The sequence below is a fragment of the Macrosteles quadrilineatus genome, unplaced genomic scaffold (genome assembly GCF_028750875.1).
Source record: "Macrosteles quadrilineatus isolate MER2022 unplaced genomic scaffold, UCM_ALF_1.0 Scaffold_4__1_contigs__length_99947679, whole genome shotgun sequence".
In the NCBI taxonomy this organism is placed as follows: domain Eukaryota; kingdom Metazoa; phylum Arthropoda; class Insecta; order Hemiptera; family Cicadellidae; genus Macrosteles; species Macrosteles quadrilineatus.
This window is the reverse complement of record NW_026542597.1, coordinates 71,595,604-71,622,220: the sequence shown is the minus strand read 5'-3', so window position 1 is coordinate 71,622,220 and position 26,617 is coordinate 71,595,604. Positions and strand designations below refer to the sequence as shown.

The window sequence follows — 26,617 nt, the reverse complement described above, 5'->3', positions numbered from 1 at the left end:
CACCTACTATGCCAATAATACAATCCAAACTACACACAAAACATTTTACTTTCATAAAACATTATTGAACATGACAGAAAAACAGATAGTTTTCACATAATATTAGAAAATGTACTAATAAATAATTCTTTAATTTTGCTTACTTAATTCGTAGGGTTTAACTCCTCCAGAAATGATGACATCTCCAAGAGAAATAGTTTTCCCATCAGGATCCCTTATTTCCCAGGTAATGTTTGTCTTTGGAGGCTGGCCTGTGTTCCGGTCAATGACCCTAAGTCTTACAGGCACGTTTGGGTCTGGCGTAACCAAACAGTTCTCCAAGCACCTGACACAAATAAATGTCCACAATCAAATGGTTGATTCTTCAGAAAATATTTCGTTCCAATTTACGCAAGCAGTTTTTTTTTCACAATCATAACTAGATAACAGCTTGAAGGATTTTAACGTTTGAGGTGTCAAATTAAAGGCATTTTCATGCAGAATATTATAAAAGGGCATAACTTAACATATGGACGTAGTTTGAAATAATTGTTTTAAGGTTAACCACATACTGCAGGACTACTTCCAGAGCAAAGCCGGAATTTATATTTTTATTTTAACATCTATTAGATAGGTCTGGTTCATAAAAAATAAAGAGTTTCCTAGCAAGACTTGACAACAAATTGTTTGTAATAGTTGAATTGATTTACCTTACTCGTATTTTACTGAATTATCATGTAGTTTTGGTTACAGTTTGGTGTGATAAAGTGAATGTTTAGTAATTTACAATGTGTATACAATGTGTATACAATGTGTGTACAATGTGTAGTGTTTTCTGTTGTTTGGTTAACTTTCGTATTTTATTTAAATTTTAAATAATTATTTTTTCTGTGAGTGGCTGAAGGGAACGCGAACGTGGCCGCTTGCATCAACCTTCCAATGGAACATTGAACAGGGTGACAGTACCGCCAGGTGATACATCGCTGTAACTGCTGGCCACAGTGACGAAATACAAATTTAAATTTCTCAATGATTATTATAGTAATGTAACAACAATAATTACTATGGAAAATAAATAAATGTATTTATTCATTTAAGACTTAATACTTAAATATATTAATTAGTTACTTAATTAATCTGTAGTTTTTATATCACTCATAACGATTCAAGCTAATAATGATAATGATTTTCACTAATAATGATTTTTTGTTACTTACCTTCATTACAATTATCTGTACAATGAATTCAAAAAGAAAATATTAGTTTATTTCCTTAATTTCTGTGATCGACAACACCTAAAGCTTTCAAAAAGAAGTGGTCCAAACTGTTTTATGGGAATGCCGATCAATCGGTTATCAGAAAATCAGCACACTTTATTTTATGACAAAAAACAAGGGCTGTTCAGAAAGTAAGGTGCAACCACTAAACACACTTTCACGTTCAGATGTGTTCACAGAGATGTGGTCGCGGCGCCCTTTGAAGCAATAGTCAAGTTCAAAATGTGTGCTGCGATTGAATAGTTTGAGGTGCAGTCTTTAAAATCTATGGAAATTTATCATCAAGTGTGTGAAATGTGCACGGACACCAAGTTGTGAATAAAAGGTCTGTCCAGGAATGGTGCATTCAGTAATCTCCAATGGTCTAAAACTATAAAAGCTCCTACGTTTCCTAACCTTTTTGGTGATCTGTAAACATTTTCTGCACCCATATTGCAGGTAATTTGATTTAGCCTTGCTGTTGTGAGACAAAGTCTGTACAACCTGGGGGAAACAAAGCGAAAGATCCTTGATTGTTAAACCGATGTTTTTATGAATCTCCTTAGCAACTTTAGCATCCAGTTCATCATCAGTGACAAAGGTCTCACTCTCTTTTTCGTCATGAAAGTCGTTTAGACCATTTTTAAACCAAACAGATTATACTTAAAAAATAACATCATAGCATAGCCTCATCAGAGAGAAACGTTTCTTTCTAAATTGTCTTATTATTAATAAAATACCAAAGATGGAGAACAACTGGGTCCAGTTTCAAACAATCAGAAAGATATTGACTGTTTTCAGGATCAAACCACAACTTTTTGATTCTCCCTTGTATGTTATTATACACTTACGAGATTATCAAGTCTGGTTTATGTTCCGGCTTCTTTTTCTCTTTGCACACCACTGTTACACATTTTCTACCAACTTGTTCATTTTCTACCTCCCAAATTGCACATATTTCATATTTTCCTTCAACAAATTTTGTGTTATCCAAATATGTTTCTGAAAAAAAATTGTACTCATGAAATTAAAAATTTTAACACAACAGGTACGTAGGTAGGTTGGTTAAAAGGTTTAAAAATTGTGTACATATAAAGTTTTTTAACGTATATTTTAAATTTTTTACAAGATTAAAGTTTTGTTTTGACCACAATGGAATAAGTAGAAGTGTTGTTCACATATCTTGTAGTATACTAAGTAACCTATTCAAATTAGTTAAACAAACATAGTGTTTTGAGTTAAATACAGACCCTACAGCTTGTTTTGAGTTAATATATCCCTACAGGATGCAGTTTTACAGACAACATTGTGTGAAAAACTCACAAGTGTTTGAGATTTTTTTAAATCTGGGAATTAATTGAAATTTTTAAGATATTTGTTTTTCCCCTTTATACCCTAACAAAAGACAAGCCCGTTTTTGACCCTGTCAGCGCCCTAGGTTGGTTGCACGTCTAATAGTAGCGCCCCTTTGCAATATATATATAACAGGGTGTACACCGACCGGGAAATCCGGGAATCATGCGGGAGATCTTTGAACCGTGAATTTTGATTTCTACCTGGAGATTTCAATTTACCGTAATCGCTCATGACAACAGTGACGTTTCCGTGATCGCGCATCACAACAGTGACGTTTCCGTGACCGCGGGAGACAATAATAAATGTCTACACACGGCCGCTAGGGATGATCAGAATTTTCCGCGATCGCAGAAGACAATGATGGTATCTACTATCTACAGAGCCGCAACGGATGATCAGAATATTACCACAATCACGGAAGACGATTGATGTCCACACGACCGCGGGAAACCTCTAGAACTTTGCCGCGATCGCGGAAGACGATGATCTCCATAAAACTTCAGGACATGATTAAAATTTTGCCGCAATCGCTGGAGGCGATTACCATGGATTCACGACTGCAGGATACGTACGATATCTACAGGACCGCGGGAGATATAATAACTACTGTATTTCTACACGGCCACGAGGGATGATCAAAATATTGCCGCGATCACGGAAGACGATGATAATGTCCAAATGACCGCAGGAAAAGATCAGAATTTTGCCTCATTCGCCGAAGACGATTATCTCCATATGTCCGAGGGAGATGATTACCATTTTGTGGGAGGCGACTACTATGTCCAAACGACCGACGGGGACGATATGATGTCTTCACGGCCGCGGGGGTGGTCAGAATTTGACCGCGATCGCGCAAGACGAGGATAATGTCCTTACGACCGCGGGAAAATATCAGAATTTTGCCTCATTTGCGGTAGATGATAATAATCTCCTCACGACTGCGGGATACGTTCTTATATTGCCTCGATCATGGAAAATAAAGACGATAATTTTATGTCCAAACGACCTGACTGCAGAGAATAGTAAGAATCTTGCCGCAAATGCGGGAGACGATTACCATGCCTACACGGCCGCGAGTGGTTATCAGAAGTTTACCGCGATATCATGCAAATACTACCACGATTTTTTTTTTAATTTCCAAATTTTTGGCGCCCCCCAAAAAAGCCAATTGCCTCGCGCCCTAGGCACGTGCCTACCGTGCCTATTCGGTAAATCGGCCCTGACAAAAGATAAACAATAGTAACCCTGGACACTGTTAGACATTATATCCCATACAAACTACTAATAACCCATTTTAGCACTGCTTCTTAGCTAGTTTTAACTGAATCACTTTATAACAAACAAATTAATTTTCAAATTCTAAATGTAAAAAATTATTAAACCCATTTTCTTCATTGTAAGTTACGATGGTTTTAAAGCACAATGGATAAACATTATTTTAATTGTTACGCCCCATTGAAGTGACCTAATTTTCTTTTGATGGCTCATCTACAGACCAAGACCTACGCCTCTGCCAGTTTCTACGCCCATCCGTTCTCTCAAATTAGTTGCCACAAAAAAACCAACAAATTCCACATTTAAGAAATACATAGATACTTTTAAAAATACTTTTTTGTATAGCAAAACTCAAACACAATGCACATGAAATACCACTTTTTATAAATGACTAGTGGCCTGTAGGGGCCATCGCCCCTAATTTAGACACAATTGTACATATGAAGGAAACTCCCCATTTCGCGGTAGTAAGTCAGAAATATATCTATGAATTTGTCCCTGAATTTTAAACCAGTAAGGCCAATTTCCTGGAATCTCTTTTTGTGTAGTGGAAAGCAACGCAAAAGCCATTGCACTGTTGTATTGCCTTATGTTTTTTATGAAGTTAGAATCATGTGAAAACATTTCTTTTAGTTTGTCATTTAATCGTGGTTGTGCAATGTTAATGAGTCCATTGTGGCAACATGCGTTGAAATGTCCATTTGTGGCATCCTCTGTGCTGTTAAGAGGACCTAAATTAATTGTGAGAAACAACACTCAACTCATTTTCCAGCATTCTTGTGAAGGCAGGTTTGTAAACCAGCTTGAGGATTTCTTTCATAGTTAGGCTTTACATGACAATCTCTTTCAGCATTTCTTGTGTCAGTTGAATTCCTGGATACTCTTCAACGTCTTGCAGGTCTTCCCCTACCCTGTCTAGTTACTTCACCCATTATAAAAACGGAGAACAAACAATTTTACAAATTCATTTCATTTTTAAACATTACTAGCTGTAACCCGCGGGCTTTGCCCCGTTTAACTTCTTAATTTTCAAGATGATCTTGTTCGCATGGCTCAATCACGTCCTGGTTGAAGTTCGTTCGCTACGCTCGATCACCTTTAGGTTGGAGCTCGTTTGCTACACTCACTCACCTTTAGGTTGGAGCTCGTTCGCTACGCTCACTCACCTTAAGGTTGGAGCTCGTTCGCTACGCTCACTCACCTTAAGGTTGCAGCTCGTTCGCTACGCTCACTTGCCTTCAGGTTAGCTCGTTCACTACGCTAACTCGCCTCCAGGTTGAAGTTCGTTCGCTATGCTCACTCACCTTTTGGTTGCAAATTAAATGTTGTCATAAATGTAAAAGAAATAATAGTGCTGCACCATGTTGGTAATCCTTGTAACTTTAATGCTATTGAACATCATAGAACAGAACCAACTTGTTTAATTGAAACAGCTGTTAAGATTCATTAATTCCATTTCTCATAAGGTTAACATGGGAAACTCCAGAGCCACTGGGGCGGAGCGGATCACGAAATTGATGGTGTATGAACCTATTCCATGATATTCTACACGTATGTACCAAGTTTCGTGGCAATCGGTTCAGCGGTGTCTGAGTTTATCACTCCCAAATATATATATATATACAAACATCCTCTTTTATACTTATAGATTTAACAACATTGACTTTCGGAATAAATGTAAACATTGCAAATAAATAAGTAACAGCTGATTAGAACGTAGACGTTTTTCAGTCCCCTTGCTTTTCTTATGGTGGATATTTTATGTTATATCTCGTTTTCTGGTAACTTTGGGAATTCTGCTATTTTTCCCGAGTCCCTGAGGTCAAGACCTTTAATTTAAGACCTCTCTCACTTTTCTGCAACTTACCAGACGTCCAAAATTTTCTGGAAAAAAAAATTTTGTCTTACAGAATTATGTATAAGGATAGTAATAATAGTATAATTATTATTGAGAAATTAGTTTTTAAACCCAACTCACTATCATTCACAATCACGGTCGGTGGACAAGGTCCTTTCTCTATGACTTTGCATGTCCAAATCATTTTCCCTTCATTTGGGACGGCCGTTGTGTCAATGTTAACCATACACGCGTTGATAGTTTCATTCCCTTTGATTTTAAAATCTTTCTGTTTCTTGCCTAACAATGTAAAATAGCACTGAAACAAAAAAAATTTTTTGTAGGCTAAGTAATAATACTAAAAATAGTAAAAAACCAAATTCTGTGATGATAAAAAGGATTGCTAACTAGCAGTTAATTGAAATAGAAAATATGATTGAGAATATTTGTATGACTATTATGTTTTAAATTTATATCACTGTTAACAACGTACTGATGTTTTGCTTATAACAATACAGATCATATTGAAGTGTCTGGCAAATTTTATTCAAATAAAAGAGACACTACAAACTCCATTTTAATGTATAAAAAGTCTTCTAGTCTTGAGTTAGTCTGTGATCTAGATCCATTTTATATCATTTTGCCACTGTTTTTCAATTTTGCAGCCAAATTAAATTGTTAAGAACAAAATTGTTATTTATCCAGGGTGTCCATAAAAAAACGTTTCAAGACTTTGGGAAATGAATCATCATACTAAAAGGAAGAAAAGAGTTTATGTGAAGGTATGTCCAAAAATGCATATTTTCCCAGTTATTCGCCATTTTGATTTTTATACAAAAATATTTTTACCTTGTGAAGTTTTTCATTCGATGATTATGGAATTTGGTAACCATGTTAACATACACAAGACCTATTATATAAAAAAATAAAGTTGTTCCGATTGTAAATTTCAAAATAGCGGCCGTTTGAATTCTTATAACTTAAAGTACTCAAAAACGGCTTATTCTATGAAAATATGTCAGGGATACTTTTTTTAGCAATTTTAATTTTCTATCAAACCATACCAAGATCAAAAAGATCGGACAAAAGATAAGTAAACTAGAACGGGTTTTTATCTGTAAGACGAGGCAAAATTAACGCTTCCCCGTCTAACTTTGTCTTATTTTTACACAAAAACCGTTATATTTCAGTTATATTATGTCTGATCTTTTTGATCTTGGTATTCTTTAATAGAGAATTAAAAATTCGAAAAAAAAAGTATACTGGACAATTTGTAATAGAATTAGCCGTTTTTAAGTTATTTAAGTTATAAAAATTCAAACGGCCATCATTTTGAAATTTACAATCATAAAAACTTTTTATTTTTTCTATAATATATCTTGTAGGTGTTAACATGGTTACCAAATTTCATAATCATCAAAAGAAAAACTTCACGATAAAAATAGTTTTGTATGAAAAACAAAATGGCGGATAACTGGGTAAATATGCATTTTCGGACATACCTTCACATAATAGGACACTTCACATAAACTTTTTTCTTCCTTTTAGTATGAGGATTCATTTCCCAAAGTCCCGAAACGTTTTTTATTGACACCCTGTAAATGTGTTTGTATTTGTTTGTTGAATTGCTTAGAGTTCACTTATAGAATCAACAACTTATACTGTTGAAATTTATGGTGTTTTGTTTTATCACTTAGGACCACATTACTTTCTGGTGGTATTAAAACAATAATCTCTAGGTTACAAAGCTATATAGTTTGAATCAAATTAAATAAAATTTCCAAATTTTTCTACTAGGTATAGTAGGCCTAAGGTCTTCATTAACCTCGTCAATCTAAATGCGCTAATCCCTAAAGGACCAAAGGCAAAAATAACAAAAACCACTCACGTACCGCCCGTTATATAGATTTTCTCTCCAATCACAATTAATTGTACTACTGTGCGGTTTAAATTGCAGTGTACTACAACAATTTACTATGGTTTATTCATACAACATCTGAAGTTTTTACACCAGAAGTCTCATATTAAATTCTGCATTATGCTAGTTTCAATAATCCAAACAAGTTTAAATAGTTACCCTTAAATCAGAAGGACTTTACTTCAGGCACATACTTACATAGTAGTTATACAGGGCGTCGTCCCTATATTTTGGTATTACATCGCCGGTTTGCAGGTAGGACTGTATAGTCAGCCGTAAAACATAATCTGCTGAACCCATCTTGTTAAACTTGGGCTCGCAAACGTTGTTGATAAAATCGTTATCTGCTTGTTTTTCAGTACATACATTCGGCATTTCAAGTTTCTTACTCTTCTCTACACTGTCAGTCATCGTGTATAATCCATCAACTGTAATATAATAAAAATATATTAATTTTTTACAATTACAATGCCATACCTACCTAAGATTAAATATGTTCAACAAGCTGCCAAATGTCTGCCAAAACATGTCTGTAACTGTTTTTAGTAAAAAGCTCCATAAATGGCTTTTAAACAACCCTTTTTATAAAGTTAGTGAATTTTTTTATACTTGCCCACATGAGACTGATTTTATGTAGTTTAACTAAATGTTGTGTATGCACAGGTATTGTAAATGTTTTTTTTCCTCCAGTCACCCGACAAAGTTGGCTTCCTTGTACTGTTTATAGTACAGAAAGCTGCTAATTGCTGCATATTTATACTTAGCCGTACGGTTTATACTTTGTCGTACGGTTTATACTTTGCCGCACATCAGGATTCCAACGAAACAACACAAAACAGCGTGGTTCTATTATGCACGTAATCCGTGTACGCTTGGAAATAGGTTGGCAACACTTAAAGATAATATTACTATGAGCAGCTGATTGACTATTTTAACTACAATTTAAACTGTCATTTCGGGTTTATAGTTTCGGTATTTCTGAGCTTTCTGGACTTTTCTTTTAAACGTATTTAAAACATTCCTACGATCTTAATAAACAAGAAAATACCTTTAAAGCATTTTTTTAGGCGCAGAAACCACTTCAAATTACAAAAACATACGGAACTATATTCTCAAAACGTCAAAACGCGGAGCAAATTTCTTGCCAAGGAAAAATAGCGGAGTGATACGGACCAGGTACTACTTTCTCTAGGGCACCTTGGCACCTATTTGTGTTGCCAGCTGAACCTAAAAACGTGTTGTATAGTGTTTGAAAGACTAATTATTTATATGCTTTATAGTGACTGTAGGAAAAATATAATGTGTAACACGAGTGCAAAAGGCCTTTGCTGCACTCGAGATCATTCCACACTCGCCTGCGGCTCGTGTGTAAACATTGCTCTCGTGTGCAGCAAAGTGCCACTTTACCCACTAGTTACACAAATAACTATTCTACGTAGGCCTACTATGTCAGATGTGTTTTTACATTTTACATTTTCCTATTGTTAGAAGGTTAGTAGTCTTGTAAATAAAACGTGACAATGTCTATTGCTAATTTGTAATGTGCTGAATGACTGAATAAATGCCTTATTAACTTAAATAATACGGCTTTAGAAGAAGGGTTGGAAAAGTAAGACTTGGGATGGTTTGAACATGTGAGAAGTATATCAGAAGAATGTGTAGAGCAATAGAGTTGATGGTGATGGAAGGGAGGTTACAGAGAGGAATGGCGGACAGATCAGGTAAACGGGGATATGGTAAAGAGAATAGGGAGATAACAGGTGGAGAAAGAGAAACTGTGAAGAGATATGAGAATATAGAGAGGCCTAGACAATTTCCAGACCTAAAAATAACTAAAATTGAAAATGTGTACTATAAACTTAATATGTATTTGTCGGGTGTGAAACCAATTTATCAAGAAGCTATTCTTATCAACTGATGAGTAATTATGACTGTCATGACATACAGCTTGAACCTGAAAGTTATCTTGGTGCTGCCGTGCTGCTCTTACAAAATGATGCAAGCAACAATCATACAGTACTTGTAAGGTAAGAGAATCTTTATCTACTGTATTTTAAAACAATAAATTTTAGTGAATTTCCCTATAGGGAAGTAGCTATTACTGTTGGTCTTGTGGTAAGACCTAGGTCCGGGACCGATCATCTATTTTTCATTTTGACGTCCTAAGGGGCCAAAAACACCATCCGTTTATAATGTGTTATACATGTGTGTGTGTGTGTGTCTGTAAACACAATAACTCGAGTAATTTTTGTCCGATATTGATTAAATTTGGCTTGAAGGTGTAGGGCAGGATAAACTTGAATGAGTTCATGAACCAGCATGATTGGACCATGGGAACGGGGTTTTATGGGGTAAAAATTGGGTTTTCTAACTTTTGACCCTCAAAAGAGAGAAATAAAATTTCCCAATTTCTCTCTAGACCATTTTGAAGAGCTTAAAAAAACAAATAGTTAATAAACTATTTATAACTAGCTGTTGTACCCGTGCTTTGCAACGGGAAGACGACACAAAATAGAAACATTTTAATCTTTACATCTGTTGCATATAAATAGTTACACATCCACCAATGCTTTTAGAAACAAAATTCAACTTTTATGGCCTTAATAGAAACGTTTAAGTTATGACTTTTAAATCTGGTAAGTAGTGGATACCAACATTTTGGATTTGATTAATTTTAAATCTTGTGTAGGCTGATATGAGAAAAACTGTCCAAATCTTTGAATATAACTTTGACATACATGATTTATCTTCATCTCCCTTAATTACATACCTTTTAATTTATTATTGACATTTTAAATTTCAATTTTAAAGTTGCAAAAATTCTAATTATTAAATTTAAATGATTTTTTAAAATTTTACTCTTCTTGATATTAAATCAAAAATTAATCCTTCCACCTTCAGTTTCTTCACTCTCAAATAAATCATTAGCAAAACCAAGTCAGCTGTTATAAACTTTAGAAATTTTGCTGTGCCTTATCAATACAGTCTTTTGAAATATTAAAGAAACTATATCTATAGGTACTGTAAAAAATGTTAAACAAATAATTTAGCATTAAAGACAGCAGAAAAAACTAATATGATTATCAAAGCATCAAGGACTAAAAAATTTAATAGCAAATACAGTACCGGTATATGTTTCATTGCATCTCTGATTCTACTCTACAAAAATATCAACAAACAACTTAATATACAAACCAGTTCTTTTAATCAGATCCATCGTCCATTGCCTTTACATTTTTACACTTACCATTAAGTAAACATAGTACAAGGGAGTATGCGTCAACCCAAAGGTGAGTGAGCGTAGCGAACGAACTTCAACCAGGACGTGATTGAGCGATGCGAACGAGATCATCTTGAAAATTAAACGTAACGGTACTTTCTTTCCATCGGTCTGTCATAGGGGAAACCTATAACTTAGGCGATACGAAGTTCGCCGGGTCAGCTAGTGTATTTATATTTATATTAATATGTATTTATAACTATTTATAATGTTAGCGATTTTTAAACGCTTATTGGTTACAGAAGAAGGTTGTACGGAGAAAATTCAAAATATTGTTAATTTAAAATTCCCATGCTATTCTTAGGGGGAATATTGTTAACTGTTGTAGCTTGCTTGTTTATGGATATACTACTACAGTCAAAAAATTCCCAGAATGAATTTCTGTAGGTAGACATTTAGCGCGATCGCCAGGGGGAAATTTGCCTTGCAGTAGTTATTACGACTCCTGGGGAGGGTATATCAGTAGTTGGGGTATAGCTGATGAGCCGTAGTGCAGCATTGGTAAGAGCTTTTTGTGTACCTGCAAGTCTACTTTGTTGGTTCGGTCGTGTACACAAACTGTGAGTGGCACAATCTTGGTAGGGTAAAAGATAATTTGGTTAACACAATGTTTCAGTCACCAGTCACAATTTAGTTCAAAAAATTTGGATTTGCATTGGCCATATCAATGAATTCACCAGCCATTAACATTTGAGTTTTGTGCTCAGGAGACAGCATTTTAGGGACAATTTACACTTACACTGTTGACTCACAAGACGGTAAATACACAAAAGATGGTATATTTGTTTTATACTAAGCCATTAAAATTTTGTTAAAAAAAAATATTTCATAATCTTTCCTGTAGCAGCAAACCTAACCCTTTTCTGTCCTTGTGTCCTTTATAGGACAATACAAATATTTGTTGGGGAAATATCTAACTGAATTTCCATGTTAAGCATAGTATCTCTGGATTCCTAAGATACCAAACTAAATTATAAACATGGAAAATACCACCAATTAAAATACATTACGCAGCTTGCTTGGTGATTATTCAAACCACAGAGTCACACTCAGCTAAAATGCTGTTGGCCGTCAAGTTAACTACAGAATAAACAGTAAACCGTAACCGCGTACCCAATAACTGTTGGAAATTAACGTGATGATTCAAGTGTAGTGTAATGTATAAACAAATGTACGATGCCACAGCAAACCTGCAGACTAAGCGAATTACTATTTGTCTGGTTGGATTTTCAATTAAATCTATTTAAATAACATTAGGTTTAACAAGTGCCTAGGTTTGCTGCTACAGGGTATGAAATAAATAAGTTTACAAAGTTTTATTAATAGATATCAGTAAACAAGCAAACTTAAACAGTTTTCTTATTCTTCATAAGAATAACAAGGGAATTTTAAATTTAATATTACACAATAATAAAATAATAAATTATTGTAATAAATTTAATATTACAAAATAATTTGAATTTTTCTCAACATTTCTGTACCGTAGAATGGGGTGAATAGAAACACTTTTTGACTTTTAAGCTTCTGTAAAAACTATATTTTTAGTTTTTAAATTTTCAACATTAGCTCATATTTCCGGTCTTGGACTCCTCTACTCAAACCAGTTATCAATTTTTTTTTCTTTTTAATCATTAAGCAGAAAAAAAATAAAATATGGCTGTTTCTATTCACCCTGCACTTTGGGGTGAATAGAAACACTGTGTTAAATTGATGATTGTTGCTTTTCCCCACTTACCAGGGGCAATAGAAACATGAAATTTATGCTTGTTAGCTTAGGTTGTTGTAAATAAAAATATTTAAAGTTAATTAACAAATTTATTTATAAGTACAAAGTATAAAAACATCGTTTTCGTAAACCCTTATCCAAACAAATCGGAGAACATGAATGACAATGGGTGAAGTCAGAGTTACAAAATCTTACATAGAAACCAACTTAATGAAGAATAAAATCAGACAAATCTTCCTCAAAATACAACACTCCCTTAAATCTAGAAGTTGTACACGGCTTGGGAGTTGGAAGCCGACGTACTACGTCATCGACTTTGAAGTTCTGTCTCTCAGAACTTGTTGTTTGGCGCAATTTTCTTGATGAATCTTCCTATTTATCCTTCCTCGTCAAATTCAATAACTTTTGCAACATCTAAACTATAGCAAGTTTTGTTTTTCCCCATTACTTTGACAATTACATGATCATGAAGGGACAACTTTGAAGACTCACTGATGTCTTGAGCTAGGTATGCTGGTTCTTCATCAAATTCTTCGTCTTTGTCACTTTCTTCCAGTGAGAAGAGTGACTGATGTGGATCATCTTCATCTCTGGTATTTTTTTTCTTTTTTTTGGGGTTTTCAGGGCCACCTTTATTTGCACCACTGGTTAAAAAAAATGTTTCTATTTACCCTGGTTTTGCAAAATCATGACATAACCTAAAATAAAAATTAAGTAAAAAAATATAGTTTATTCTAAGGCTAATCTATTAACACACTTGTTTTTAAGATACCTAAGACAATATAAAAAATGGTTATTAACATAAATACATGTAATGGGTTCATACTTAGAGAGAAAGTTTTGAAGAGAATGTTTTTCGCACAAATTTTCAAATGACGTTTCGCATTATCCAACATCCAAAGCAGTGATACCAATATGCTGAAATAATTTTTCCCAGGTAGATAGGATATGGTTATAATGGGGGAAAATAATTCCCTTATATAAAGTCAATGTATAACAAAGTTATAAAAATGTGAATCATTCATTGAAGTTTTGTTTCTATTCACCCTGTTGTTTCTATTCACCCCATTTTACGGTATTTCCAAAAATTTTGTGAAATATGGTCAAAAACGTGGAAATCGGCAGCCATTTTCCAAGATATTGGCCGTAGCACAGCATGCACGAATGTTGTTTTTTAATATGTCATTACTGGGTAGTAGTTCTACGCATATGCAATGTTTCCCGTTTAGAGTATTACTAGCTGTACCCACGGGCTTTGCCCCGTTTAACTTCACAAGTATTCGCATGGCTCAATCACGTCCTGGTTGAAGTTCATTCGCTACGCTCACTCACCTTTAGGTTAGAGCTCGTTCGCTGCGCTCACTTGTTTCAGGTTAACTCGTTCGCTACGCTAACTCGCCTTAGGTTGATGTTCGTTCGCTACGCTCACTCACCTTTTGGTTGCAAATTAGATGTTGTCATAAATTTAAAAATTTAATAATAGTGCTGCACCCTGTTGGTAATCCTTGTAACTTTAATGCTATTGAACATCATAGAACAGAACCACTGGGGCTGAGCCCGAAAGCCCGATCAGAATAAAAACTACTTAGTTTTCCTATTTCCCAAAGAATCGGTGTACCGAATTTCAGCCTCCTAGGTAAATGGAAAGTGGGAGAATTAGTGATGAGTGAGTGAGTCAGTCAGTGAGTGAGTCAGTGAGGGCTTTGCCTTTTATATTGTGTGGAAAGATAAAAATATTTAGGCCATACAATACCTATCTACTATGAACGGTTCAGGCAATATTGAGGGGTAAATGTGATTTTTTTCTTAAAGTTCTAAAAAAGTTGTTTTTTATAATGGAGGACACCCATAAAAAGAGTTTGTAATGGATGCCAAATCGTTGGGTAAACCTCCCTTAACATGTGTAAAAAAGTTACACTGATTTGCGTGCCGTTTTTGAGTAGGAGGGGGTGAAAACGGGGTGGGGAATTTTATTTATAAGAAATTTTGTAAAATTTTGTTAAGTGACACTTTTTTCCCTTTATAACACAAATATAATGTCAATTTCACTAAATATGACTTACCTATCTGAAAAGACAAACCTACCTAGATACGTGAACACAGTGAACTTTCTACCGTTTGAATTCTTCTTAAGTGTGTTTTATCATTATAATTATTAAGTAAATATCCTTGTTACAATAGTTATTTGTGTAACTAGTGGGCGAAGTGGTACATTGCTGCACACGAGAGAAATGCTTACACATGAGCCGTAGGCGAGCGTGGAAGGTTTCTCGAGTGCAGCAAAGGCACTTTGCACTCGTGTTACACACGAACACACGTTATATTTTTCCTACAGTTACTATAAATCATATCAATGATAAGCCTTTCAAACACTATACGACATCTGTTTAGGTAAGGTTGAATCCAATCGTTGAACGAAATGGGAAACGCTGCAACAGTTGATTGTAATTGTAATATTTTTCAGTGTTGCAAACCTATTTCTAAGCAAACACGGATTACGCGCATAATGAAAGCACGCTGTTTGTGTTGTTTGGTTGGAATACTGGTGTGCGACAAAGTAAAAACCGTATGACAACGTACAAACTGTGTGACATGCATCAATTAGCCGCTTGTATAACCAAACAAAAATGGTGGATATATGGTTAACAAAGCGACTTTGGAAAAAATGTTACACTTGATTTTCTCTTTATTTTGAATCATAGAACCATTTCCTGGAGCTGTCTACTTAAGGGACACTCTGTATATATTAGATTTTCTATTTAAAAAAGGAGTACGTATAAGTAAGTTTGAATGAATCAACAATATCAAGTGAAAAAAAATTATATTTTCCTACAGTCACCCAACAAAGTAGGCTTCCTTGCACAGATCAGTACAGAAAGCTGCTAATTCTTGCATATACTTACTTTTGACCCTCAGTTTCCGACCAAACAACACAAAACAGCGTGCTTTCATCATGCACGTAATCCGTGTTCGCTTAGAAATAGGTTTGCAACACTTAAAAATATTACAATTACAATCAGCTGTTGCATTGTTTCCCATTTCGTTCAACGATTAGATTTAACCCACGAATTCTAGAAAAATACCGGTATGTATCATAAACATAAACAATTGACGTTTTTGGCCCGAAAGTAAACAAAACCTCTATTCTAATAGCATTTAATCGTAATATGGTTTTGTTTACTTTCGGGCCAAAATCCTCATTTGTTTATGTTTATGATCCATACCGGGTCTATTCTAGTATTCGTGTTTTAACCTTACCTAAACAGGTTTTGTATAGTGTTTGAAAGACTAATTATTTATATGATTTTTAGTAACTGTAGGATAAATATAACGTGTAACACAAGTGCAAAGTGCCACTTCGCCCACTAGTTACACAAATAACTATTGTAACACGGATATTTATGTGATATTATAACTGACAAAACTCACTTAAGAATTCAAACGGTAGAAAGTTCACTGTGTTCACGTATCTAGGTAGGTTTGTCTTTTCAGATAGATAAGTCATATTTAGTTAAATTGACGTTATATTTGTATTAAAAAGGAAAAAAAGTGTTGCATAAAATAAATTTACAAAATTACTTATGAATCAAATTCCCCACCATGTTTTCACCACCTCCTACTCAAAAACGGCACGCAAATCAGTGTAACTTTTTTATATAATTACAAACTCTTTTTATGGGTGTCCATGGGTTTCCTCCTTTTAAAAAACAACTTTTTTAGAATTTTAAGAAAAAAACCACATTTACCCCTTAATATTGCCTGAACCGTTCATAGTAGATAGATATTGTATGGTATCATCTTGTTCGAAATTTAATGTTAATTATTTTTGTAATTCATAATATATCAATACAAATGCACCGTTTTCGAGATATTTGTAAAATAGTAAAATAAGTCCCATTCCCCTCCATTTTTCTTTAAACCCTCCTTCTCCAATCCGACACTCAAATCAGTGTAACTTTTTTACACATATTAAGGGAGGTCTATTAAACAATTTAGCACTCAATAGAAACTTTTTTATGAGTGTCCATGGGTTTCCTCCATTTTAAAAAACAACTTTTTTAGAATTTTAAGAAAAAAATCACATTTACCCCTCAATATCGCCTGAACCGTTCATAGTAGACTAGCTGTAACCCGCGGGCTTTGCCCCGTTTAACTTCTTAATTTTCAAGATGATCTCGTTCGCATGGCTCAATCACGTCCTGGTTGAAGTTCGTTTGCTACGCTCACTCACATTTAGGTTAGAGCTCGTTTGCTACGCTCACTACCTTTAGGTTGGAGCTCGTTCGCTGCGCTCACTTGCCTTCAGGTTAGCTCGTTCGCTATGCTCACTCACCCTTGGGTTGAAGTTCGTTCGCAACGCTCATTCACCTTTTGGTTGCAAATTAGCTGTTGTCATAAATGTAAAAGAAATAATAGTGCTGCACCCTGTTGGTAATCCTTGTAACTTTAATGCTATTGAACATCATAGAACAGAACCAACTTGTTTAATTGAAACAGCTGTTAAGATTCATTAATTCCATTCCATTTCTCATAAGGTTAACATGGGAAACTCCAGGGCCACTGGGGCGGAGCCGATTGGACGGATAACGAAATTGATGGTGTATAAACCTATTCCATGAAATTCTACACGTATGTACCAAGTTTCGTGGCAATCGGTTCAGCGTGTCTGAGTTTATCACTGCCAAATATATATACAAACATCCTCTTATACTTATAGATAGGTATTGTATGGTATCATTTTGTTCAAAATTTAATAGAGATTATTTTTGTAATGCATTGTATTTTGAGAAAAACGCACAGTTTTTGAGTAATTTGCGAAAAAGTAAAAAAGTCCTATTTTCACCCCATTTTCACTGGCCAACAATTTTTATTTAGCCTACCCAAAAATATTTTCAACGAACATAATTACAGTAGCTTTAAAAAACTACTGAAAAACTATTTGCAATCTAAATCAATATATTCAATAGAAGAGTTTTGGAATTTAAATTATTAGAAATATGTTATGTTATGATTTATGTTTGTAATCTATTATTTAGGATACTTGTATACCTAATTTTTTGCTTCTCTTTTTCTTTCTGTGACGCAATTCATGTATTTGCTGTAAAATACTTGATGAATAAAGATGATTTGTATTGTATTGTATTGTATTGTATTGTATTGTATGATGTGGCTTTATTTAGTTCCTTTGTGCCACGTGGACTCTTTCCCATTTGGGAAAGCCTGCTATCCAAATCAAAATCCTTATAACTAGGCCCAGATGTCCTATGTTACATCACTACTGGTTTTAAGTCAATTATCTTTAAGAGTATTTCATTATGGCTAATTTCAACTTTTGGATCTAAGTAACACTTACCCTTGTAAAATCTCCAATGGGCCTTGATTATGGTTTTTTTATCCTCACAAATTCTGGACCTTTTTTTCTTATGTAGGATTCCAACTTCAGTGAGTTTACCTCTATCACCTGGTTTTAAAAACGCTTGCCAACCAAAGTCAATTATTGTTGGATCAAATGAAAAGAAAGTTTTGACATCGTAGGGGACTTTGGGTCTTAAAGCATAGTCAGGCACGCTAAAAGAAAAGTTTTGGATTAAATTAAAATTTATGATTATCTTACAATTTTTTGTGATCAATAATATTTTAACCAGTTGTGTTTTAACCAGTTATTTTCTCACGATATTTAGCACATCACTAAACAATTTTGGATTAAATTTGACATGGGTGGTTTGACAGTTAAACAGTTACCTATGCATAATGTACGGGCTTCGTGATTTGAAAAGGAACACAAGGTGGATTCTGGAATGAAGAAAGGAAAGATACTTGTGAACCCTGAAAAAGGAAATCTAGAGAAGTTTAGTAAAGTGTTGAATAATGCTCTTGGGTAGGAGACATCAGTTCTCAGTTTAATAAGATCAATAAAAAAAATAGAGATATTGATAATTCAACATCTGAGGAGAAAATGAGGCATGCTTTATTTATTTATTTATATCAACGGATTCCGGATACACCATTTACAAACAACTTTCACAACACAGCTTTGTACATAACATAACATTAAAATACTATGTTCAGTGCCGGATTTACCACTAGGCAGACTAGGCCGTGGCCTAGGGCCCAAGCAAAAGGGGGCCACAAAGGCATGACAATTTCTTTTTTCAGAGCAAAAAAAATTATTTTTTAAATTATCAAATTGCTGAGATTGCGGGTGACAATAATGCTGTCCCCGTTATTGCGGCCCACGGGAGATGATTGAGTGAAAATTTAAAAACGTACGTTTTCATGTCCCTGGCCTTTTACTTCGTAGATACTGGATTTGTAGTTTATTATTATGTGTTTTTATATTTTTCGGGATGGGGGCAACATGTTACACACATTTATTTAGTTTTAAATAGGTTCTAGGTATTTTTTTTGTATTTTTAAAGTCTCGAAATTCACGACCATGACGTGTCCCTAGGATAAATTTTCCAACTTTCACGCTGTTTTTAGACTAATTATTCATGCAGAAATATATAAAGCCATATTTTTATGTCATCAATGGTTATTAAACTTACAAAAAATGAGCATATTATAATTTTATTGTCATTGCAAACTGACTACCATGACAAAATAAGTCTGTCCCTCGATTTGGCGTCACGACCATTTGGGAAAAATTTTCAACTTTGGAGCACGACAGTGGCAAGCCTGGCGTCGATGGAGTCAGTTGGTTTTAGAGTCTAGTTCGGGGTGTACGTCAGGATTGTAGTGCCTGTCGTTTCGAGTTAAAAGGAGGAATTACAAGATTAATAAAGGAAAGATTGTGTTTTTTGTAATTTTGGTGTGTCCATAACCGTACGTAGTCATTCGATAAAGTAGACATGGTGTTAATTTTTGTTTATAAGATATTTCAATTGCTAGATTAACCTAGAAGTCCACTTTGTATCCTCAAACATGAGGTGCAGGGCTACCGCCAGAACAGAGCCAAATAACACGTAATTTCACGACCAAAGTTTCACGACCATCGCGGGTTTTTTCACGACCAATCCAGCCTTATGGATTATAGTGTGTTTGGTCGTGACAATAACTTTAATATAATTGTAAATTGAACAGTTTAGTTCAATTGAAACACATATTTTTATTATAACTAACAGTATAATTGAAGGATTGTTTAGAAAGATTTAGATTATTTCAGACAATTCACGACCGTACCGCTTGTCCCTGACCTTCACGTTTATGATTTCTATCATAAAAATTTCAAAAATTAAAATATCGTCATATTTCAATGTTTTATACACAAAAGAAGCAGACCTATATACAAACATAACGATTTTTCAGGTCTCAGGTAAGTTTTTTCGGAGTTATACAAACTTAAAAAGATTTTATTGGCTATTTTTCAATTTTTTGAGTTTTTTTATTTTTTTCTAGAAAGACCAAATATACCAAAAGCTCAGTGACCTTTTTATTGTATAATGGTCATAAAAGTAAATTAGTTTATAGCAAAACATAGATATAAAAATAATATTAACTATTTTTAATATTCATTTAACGTCCGTTATGGTCGTGACAGGATTTTGTGTTTTTCCACAAAAGATGCTCTTTAAAAAAAAACTACCAAAGATATTGCGTTACCATGGACATTTTATGAAACTTCAAATGTTAATGAAATAAAAAACTAATAAAAGTTTTGAAAAAAGGGGAAAAAATTTTGCATAGTGCTTTTCCTGAAAACGTACGTTTTTAAATTTTCACTCGATTACGAATTTGCCACGGTTGCGGGTGTCGATGATAATGTCCCCGTGATTGTGACCAATGGGGGGTGTTTACGGTCTTGCCGTTGTCACATGTGTCGATGATGATATCCTCGTGATTGCGGCCCATGGGAGATATTAATGATTTTGCCGCTGTGGCGGGTTTTAACACGTTGAATGCTCAAAAAATAAGTCTATACCATCACCGGTGGCTCAAAAAATAAGTATATACCATCACCTGTGGCTAAAAATATGTTATGTCAAAATCACTTACCAAATGGTGTTGTGAGTCTGGTTGGGGGTCGCTGTCATGAAAAAAACAATTTTTCTGGTCGTCCCGTGACGTCATCACTTCCGCCGCTTTTTGTCGGCGTGCGCCACCTGGGTGCGACGCACCGGAGAAATTGCAGAATAATCCGGATTTCTTGGCATAGTTTGTCAGTTTATGTATCAAAATCACTATATTTTTCACTTTTTCACAGTTTTCGGTCGTCCTATGACGTCATCACTTCCGCCGCTTTTTGTCGGCGTGCGCTACCCGGGTGTGACGCTCCAGAGAAATTGCACAATAATCCGGATTTCTTCGCATAGTTTGTCAGTTTATCCATAAACATCACTATTTTTTCACATTTTCACTTTTTTTATTTTTTTTTTATTTTCACAATGTTTTTTTTTTATTTTTTTTCTCACTATTACTAAATATTTACAAATAATTACAGAGTCTCTGTTTTGACTTTACATGGAGTCGTGGTACTTGTCAAAGCACCGAATAGGGCATAAGCCTGGTTCTTCAGGACAAGCTGGGCAGAAATACACTACATCCGATCTCTTGCCCTCCTTAGAACATACCCTGCATCGTTTCTTTTTGCGTTTTCCAGCATCGTCAAGCGGTACCTTCGATAGTATGTGGTGCTGTCTCTTCTTGGTGCTGATACTAGCTGGCGATTCGATACTGGCCGGTAGAAGGGATTTGATGACCAAGTGCCTGAAATCATACAGCTTCATTTTGTTGTCAATGTACGCAAGGTTATACATTGACCAGGCGTTCACCATCATCACTTGCAATACATGCACGAACACCTTCTTGTACCAGCGTATTGTCTTTCGTTCGCACGGATAGTACGACATCATCTGGTCCGATCTGTCAACTCCTTTCATGTGTCCGTTATACTGTATAACGGGTACCGGCTTCTCCCGTAGTTCACCACGCTTGTTCCTGCTGAAGCCCATAGTGTTCTCAAATTCTGTGCTCAGGTAAAGAACGTTTCTCTTATCCTTCCACTTGGCTACGAGAACACCTTCTGCGTATCTCGCTACGGTTTCTCCTTTTTTCAGTCTAGCCGAGGTTACCTCCTGAGGTAAGTACTTCCGGTTTTGGCGCAACGTACCAGTCACGTACGTTTGCATGGACAACAATTTGGCAGCTAAAGGGAACCCATTGTAAAAATTATCCATGTACAGGGAATGGCCCTTCTGTAAAAAGGGGGCCATCAGTTGCATGACAACTTTTGATGCGTGTCCTGGCCCACTAGTACTGTCACCCTTGCCTGCATAGATCTTCATTTTGATAGTAAGGCCATGAGGTTCATTGAGGCAGTAAAACTTGATACCGTACTTGTGACGTTTATTTTTTATGTACTGCCGGAACACAAGTTGTCCCCGCCACAGTACCATTGCCTCATCAATTGTTAGTTCTCGACAGGGGTAGTACAACTTTGCCATTTGATTATTGAAATAGTCAATAACATCTTGAACTTTAGCTAGACGGTTGTCTGACTCCTCGTCTCTATTGGTGCTGAAATGTAGGCATCGAAAGATTATCATAAATCTATCCCTACTCATGTACTTGCGGAAGAAAGATATGTTATACATGTCGTCAGTTCGCCAATAATCTTCCAGACGGCTTAGCCTAATATGGCCAGTGTGATACAATAAGCCAAAGAACACCTTCAATTCAGGCACAGTTAGATCTTTCCATCTGTGAATACGTGACTGTGGCATAGTAGTATTGCCGCAAAAAAAATCAATGGCATACTTGTTCGTTTCGCGAACAATCATTTCTAAAAACACATCATCCAGTAACATTGAAAAGAATTCAGCTGGTTGATTTACATTAGGTACAGGCACGCGAAAACCTTCGTTACCAGTGAAAGGGATATGTTGCAAACCTGCAGTTTGGGGGAGCCATGTGGGTTGGTTGGCAGCAGTGATGTCTTCCTCGACGTCAAGGTCAACCTCACTTTCCGCGGAACTCTCATCGCCACTTGTTGCTATGTCCTCCTCACTCAAAAGCTCATCTTCATGAAATGCACTATCCATTATTGTACAACACAAATCACCTAAGGGCACATAATAACTCACTATGACGATAATAACAAAAAAGTCACGGAATCCGGGAACGGCACTAACTGGGCTAAGGTTGGTACGTACGCAGGTGGCTAACGCAATAGCACCCTACTCCGACCACGGCTAAGCTCACACTGACTCGATGTATTTTAGGTTGTCGGCGCGCGCCACTTGGGAGCGCTGGCGACGCCGAGCGCCACTTGGGAGCGCTGGCGACGCCGACTAAAGTCGGCGCGCGCGGTCAACGTGTTAAGGGAGAGGAGGTAAAAATGCTTTTACGCACACAGGTAGCCAGCCTGTAGTGTGAGACTCCTGAGCTTGTCAGACTACTCACTAAAAAAACCCCTTCTACTATGTTGGAGACAGACCTGTGATTGCTTGTCTCATTACCGTTCAGGTCAGGTCAACGTGTGAACTAAGCCCTCAGGGCTCGCACCGTTTCTGGCATTCAATTTCTTTATGACCTAGACTGCATCTCGGTCAAGCTCTAGCTTTTCTTGTGCGGAGAATACCCTGGATGAAATGTGACATACAGGTCCAATTGTCCTCACCCTCCATCATCATCGGAATGACCGTGTCCACCGACAACTGCCCTACATGTTGTTCAGCCTCCAGGCGGGAACCTTCCCAACGCTGGCAGCAGAAGAACGTGTGCTCCGCGTCGTCGGGAGTGCTTGGGCAGTAGATGCAATTCGGGTGACACGGCTTTGCCCATCCTGAACAGGTACGACCGTAAAAACCCGTGACCTGTCAGAAACTGGGTAAGGTAATAGTCCACCTCACCATACCGTCGGTTAACCCATGGTTGGACTTGCTGAATCAGTCTCCTGATCCCCCGCGACTCCTGTTCCCAGCTCTCCTGCCAGAGCTGGCAGGTGCAGTTGCGCATTACTTCTCCCATAGGTTTGTAGCATATTATTTGCTTTATTTCTTTTGTAAGCTATTTTATTATTTAAAATGTAGTATAGTATTAATATTAGACTTTGTGACAAATCACCTGTCAAGAGAATTGATGTAATGTGATGATGTTTAATAAATAAAAAAATTAATACACCTCCTTATTGAGCGCGTCTGCCCACACTTCCGCACCATACAGGAGCACAAACTGAACTGTAGACATCAACAGCCTTCTGCGACTGGAACGAGGACCTCCGACTTTGGCCATTAACCGGCTAAGAGAAGATATCACCTTAGCGGCCTTGTCCGCCGTTCGGAATATCTGGTCCCGCCAGCTAAGCTTAGAGTGCACCATGACACCAAGATACTTGGCGGTGCGAACGGATTGGACTTCGACGTCCCCCACCCTCAACGGCACAATGGTGTCAATCTGCTTTTTGGTCAGAATCACGATCTCAGTTTTGTTCAGCGCGAGTGACAGACCATGATCTGCCATCCATGCGTTTATAGTTCGCATGACTCGGTTTAATTTAAATTGGGCCAGCTCAACACTACGAGCAGCTATTAAAGCTGCAATGTCATCTGCGTACCCAACTAAAACGGTTTCTTCAGGCATTTCAGACCTAAGGAGGCTGTCGTAGGCAACGTTCCAGAGGTCCGGGACAAGTATAGAACCTTGGGCAGCACCAGAAGTGACATTCATCGTCCGCGGGCTTTCTGTAGTATCATACATGAGGAGGCGGAACCGAAGGTAATCCTCTATAATGCGCATGAGGTATGCCGGGACGGAAGGTGTTCTCCAGAGCGTCCAGCATATCGCACCATCAAAATTCGAAATTCAAAATTCAAATTATTTATTAACTCATAACATCTTTTGGAGTACAATGTACATAGATAGGAGTTTTGTCAATATTTATAAAACTAATACTACACTGATATATTTGATATAACTAATTACAATTATTCAAACTTTAAAAATGTAATAGTAATACTATGTAAACTAACTAAAGCGAATTTCCATTAACCTGATTAGATTTACACTAAAATACCTCCATAAAAATAGCACATTCATTTCCTATTTAAATAGAATAAGTTTAACGAATACTTAGGTTTGCTGCAACAGGGAGGGTAAACAAGATTTTTTTTATAAAATGATAGGTAATAGTTTAGTAAGAAATAAAAGTATTTTCCAAAATCGATCAAAATATGTTCATAAACAAGCAAACTACAACAGTTGACTTATCTATACTTATAAAAGGCAAAGCCCTCACTGACACACTCACTCACTCATCACTAATTCTCCCACTTCCCATTTACCTAGGAGGCTGAAATTTGGCACATTGATTCTTTAGGCATTAAATAGGAAAACTAAGTTGTTTTTATTCTGATCGGACTCTCGGGCTCCGCCCCAGTGGCTCTGGAGTTTTCCATGTTAACCTTATGATTTTTCATATTTAAAAGGAATTAATGAATTTTAACAGCTGTTTCAATTAAACAAGTTGGTTCTGTTCTATGATGTTCAATAGCATTTAAGTTACAAGGATTACCAACAGGGTGCAGCACTATTAGAACGAACTTCAACCTGGAGGCGAGTTAGCGTAGCGAACGAGCTAATCTGAAGGCAAGTGAGCGCAGCGAACGAGCTCCAACCTAAAGGTGAGTGAGCGTAGCGAACGAACTTCAACCAGGACGTGATTGAGCCATGGGAACGAGATAATCTTGAAAATTAAGAAGTTAAACGGGGCAAAGCCCGCGGGTACAGCTAGTTCTCCATAAAAATAACATGGGAATTTTAAAATTACAATTTTTTTGAATATTCTCCGTAACAATTAGGCGCATAATAACGCTTCAATATACTAAATTATTTGTTTTTTTAAGCTCTACAAAATGGTTTAAAAATAAATTGTGAAATTTTGTGTTTTTAGGGTCAAAAATGGGAAAAACCTATTTTTACCCCATAAAACCTCCTATAAACCCCCGTTTCCATAGTCCGATCATGCTGGTTCGCGAACTCATTCAAGTTTATCCCACCTTACACCTTCAAACCAAATTTTATCAAAATCAGACAAAAATTACTCAAGTAATCGTGTGGATGGACACACACACATATATATAGATAGATATATAAAAATTTGAACGAATGGTGTTTTTGGCCTCTGGGGAAATCAAAATGAAAAAGTAAATCGGTCCCGGGCTTAGGTCTTACCATGAGACCTACGGTAATAGCTACTTCCCTATAGGGAAATTCGCTAAAAGAAAAAATATCTGTCAATTCTTTATTAAAACTAAGCTCAAACTACATGACGAAATACCAGTCTGGTCTGTATCAGGACAGGATATAGGCTTTGTCCTGTATATAATTCTACTAAAGCAACAAAAAAAAATATTAATAATAATAATAAATAAATAAAATAAAAATAATAAGGACTCATTCTTAAACCATGAAAACTTACTAAACTTACCCTTCAAAATTATCCAGAAAAAATTCTTCAATGCTATAGTAAGATTTTTCCAATAATAGTTTATGTAAGGTTTTGAAGGTATATTTTTATGAATTTTTGCATATGGTTTTTGATAGCTTGTTAAAAATTCTGATTGCCATGTAATTTGGACTATTTTCATACAGAGAAAGTCTATGGTGTGGATATTGAAATAAGTGTGAGTGGCGTGTGAAATAGTTATGGTTAAATTTAAACTTATCAAAGCTGTCCTGATTATTGTAGAGTAACTTGAAAATTTCTAATATATATAAACCTGTTACTGTTAAAATTCCAAATTCTTTAAATAATGATCTACAGCTTTTTCTTTTGGAAACTTTTGCCATTGTCCTCACCACTAATTTCTGTGCATTATATATTTCATGTTCACTATTTTTATATGTTTTTTACCATATTCCATCTGTGATAATGTTAGAAATTTTGTTTTTAAGTTAGGCTAGGATTTTTATTACTGTAATTAATTTTCATATATTTCATGTACACTATTTTGATATGTTTTTTACCATATTCCATCTGTGATAGCCTAAT

At 35.8% G+C, this 26,617-nt stretch overlaps 1 protein-coding gene across 1 annotated transcript in view; it reads right to left on the bottom strand.

The window, feature by feature from the left end:
• LOC128993039 (uncharacterized) overlaps nt 1-26,617 on the bottom strand; it is a 73,679-nt gene that overhangs the window by 13,061 nt on the left and 34,001 nt on the right. Inside the window, exons 4-8 of the mRNA XM_054416793.1 lie at nt 17,981-18,195; nt 7,820-8,049; nt 5,845-6,022; nt 2,087-2,237; nt 144-325 (exon numbers count right to left, since the gene is read on the bottom strand). Coding sequence (XP_054272768.1) covers nt 144-325; nt 2,087-2,237; nt 5,845-6,022; nt 7,820-8,049; nt 17,981-18,195 — 956 coding nt within the window. The remainder of the gene's footprint in view (nt 1-143; nt 326-2,086; nt 2,238-5,844; nt 6,023-7,819; nt 8,050-17,980; nt 18,196-26,617) is intronic.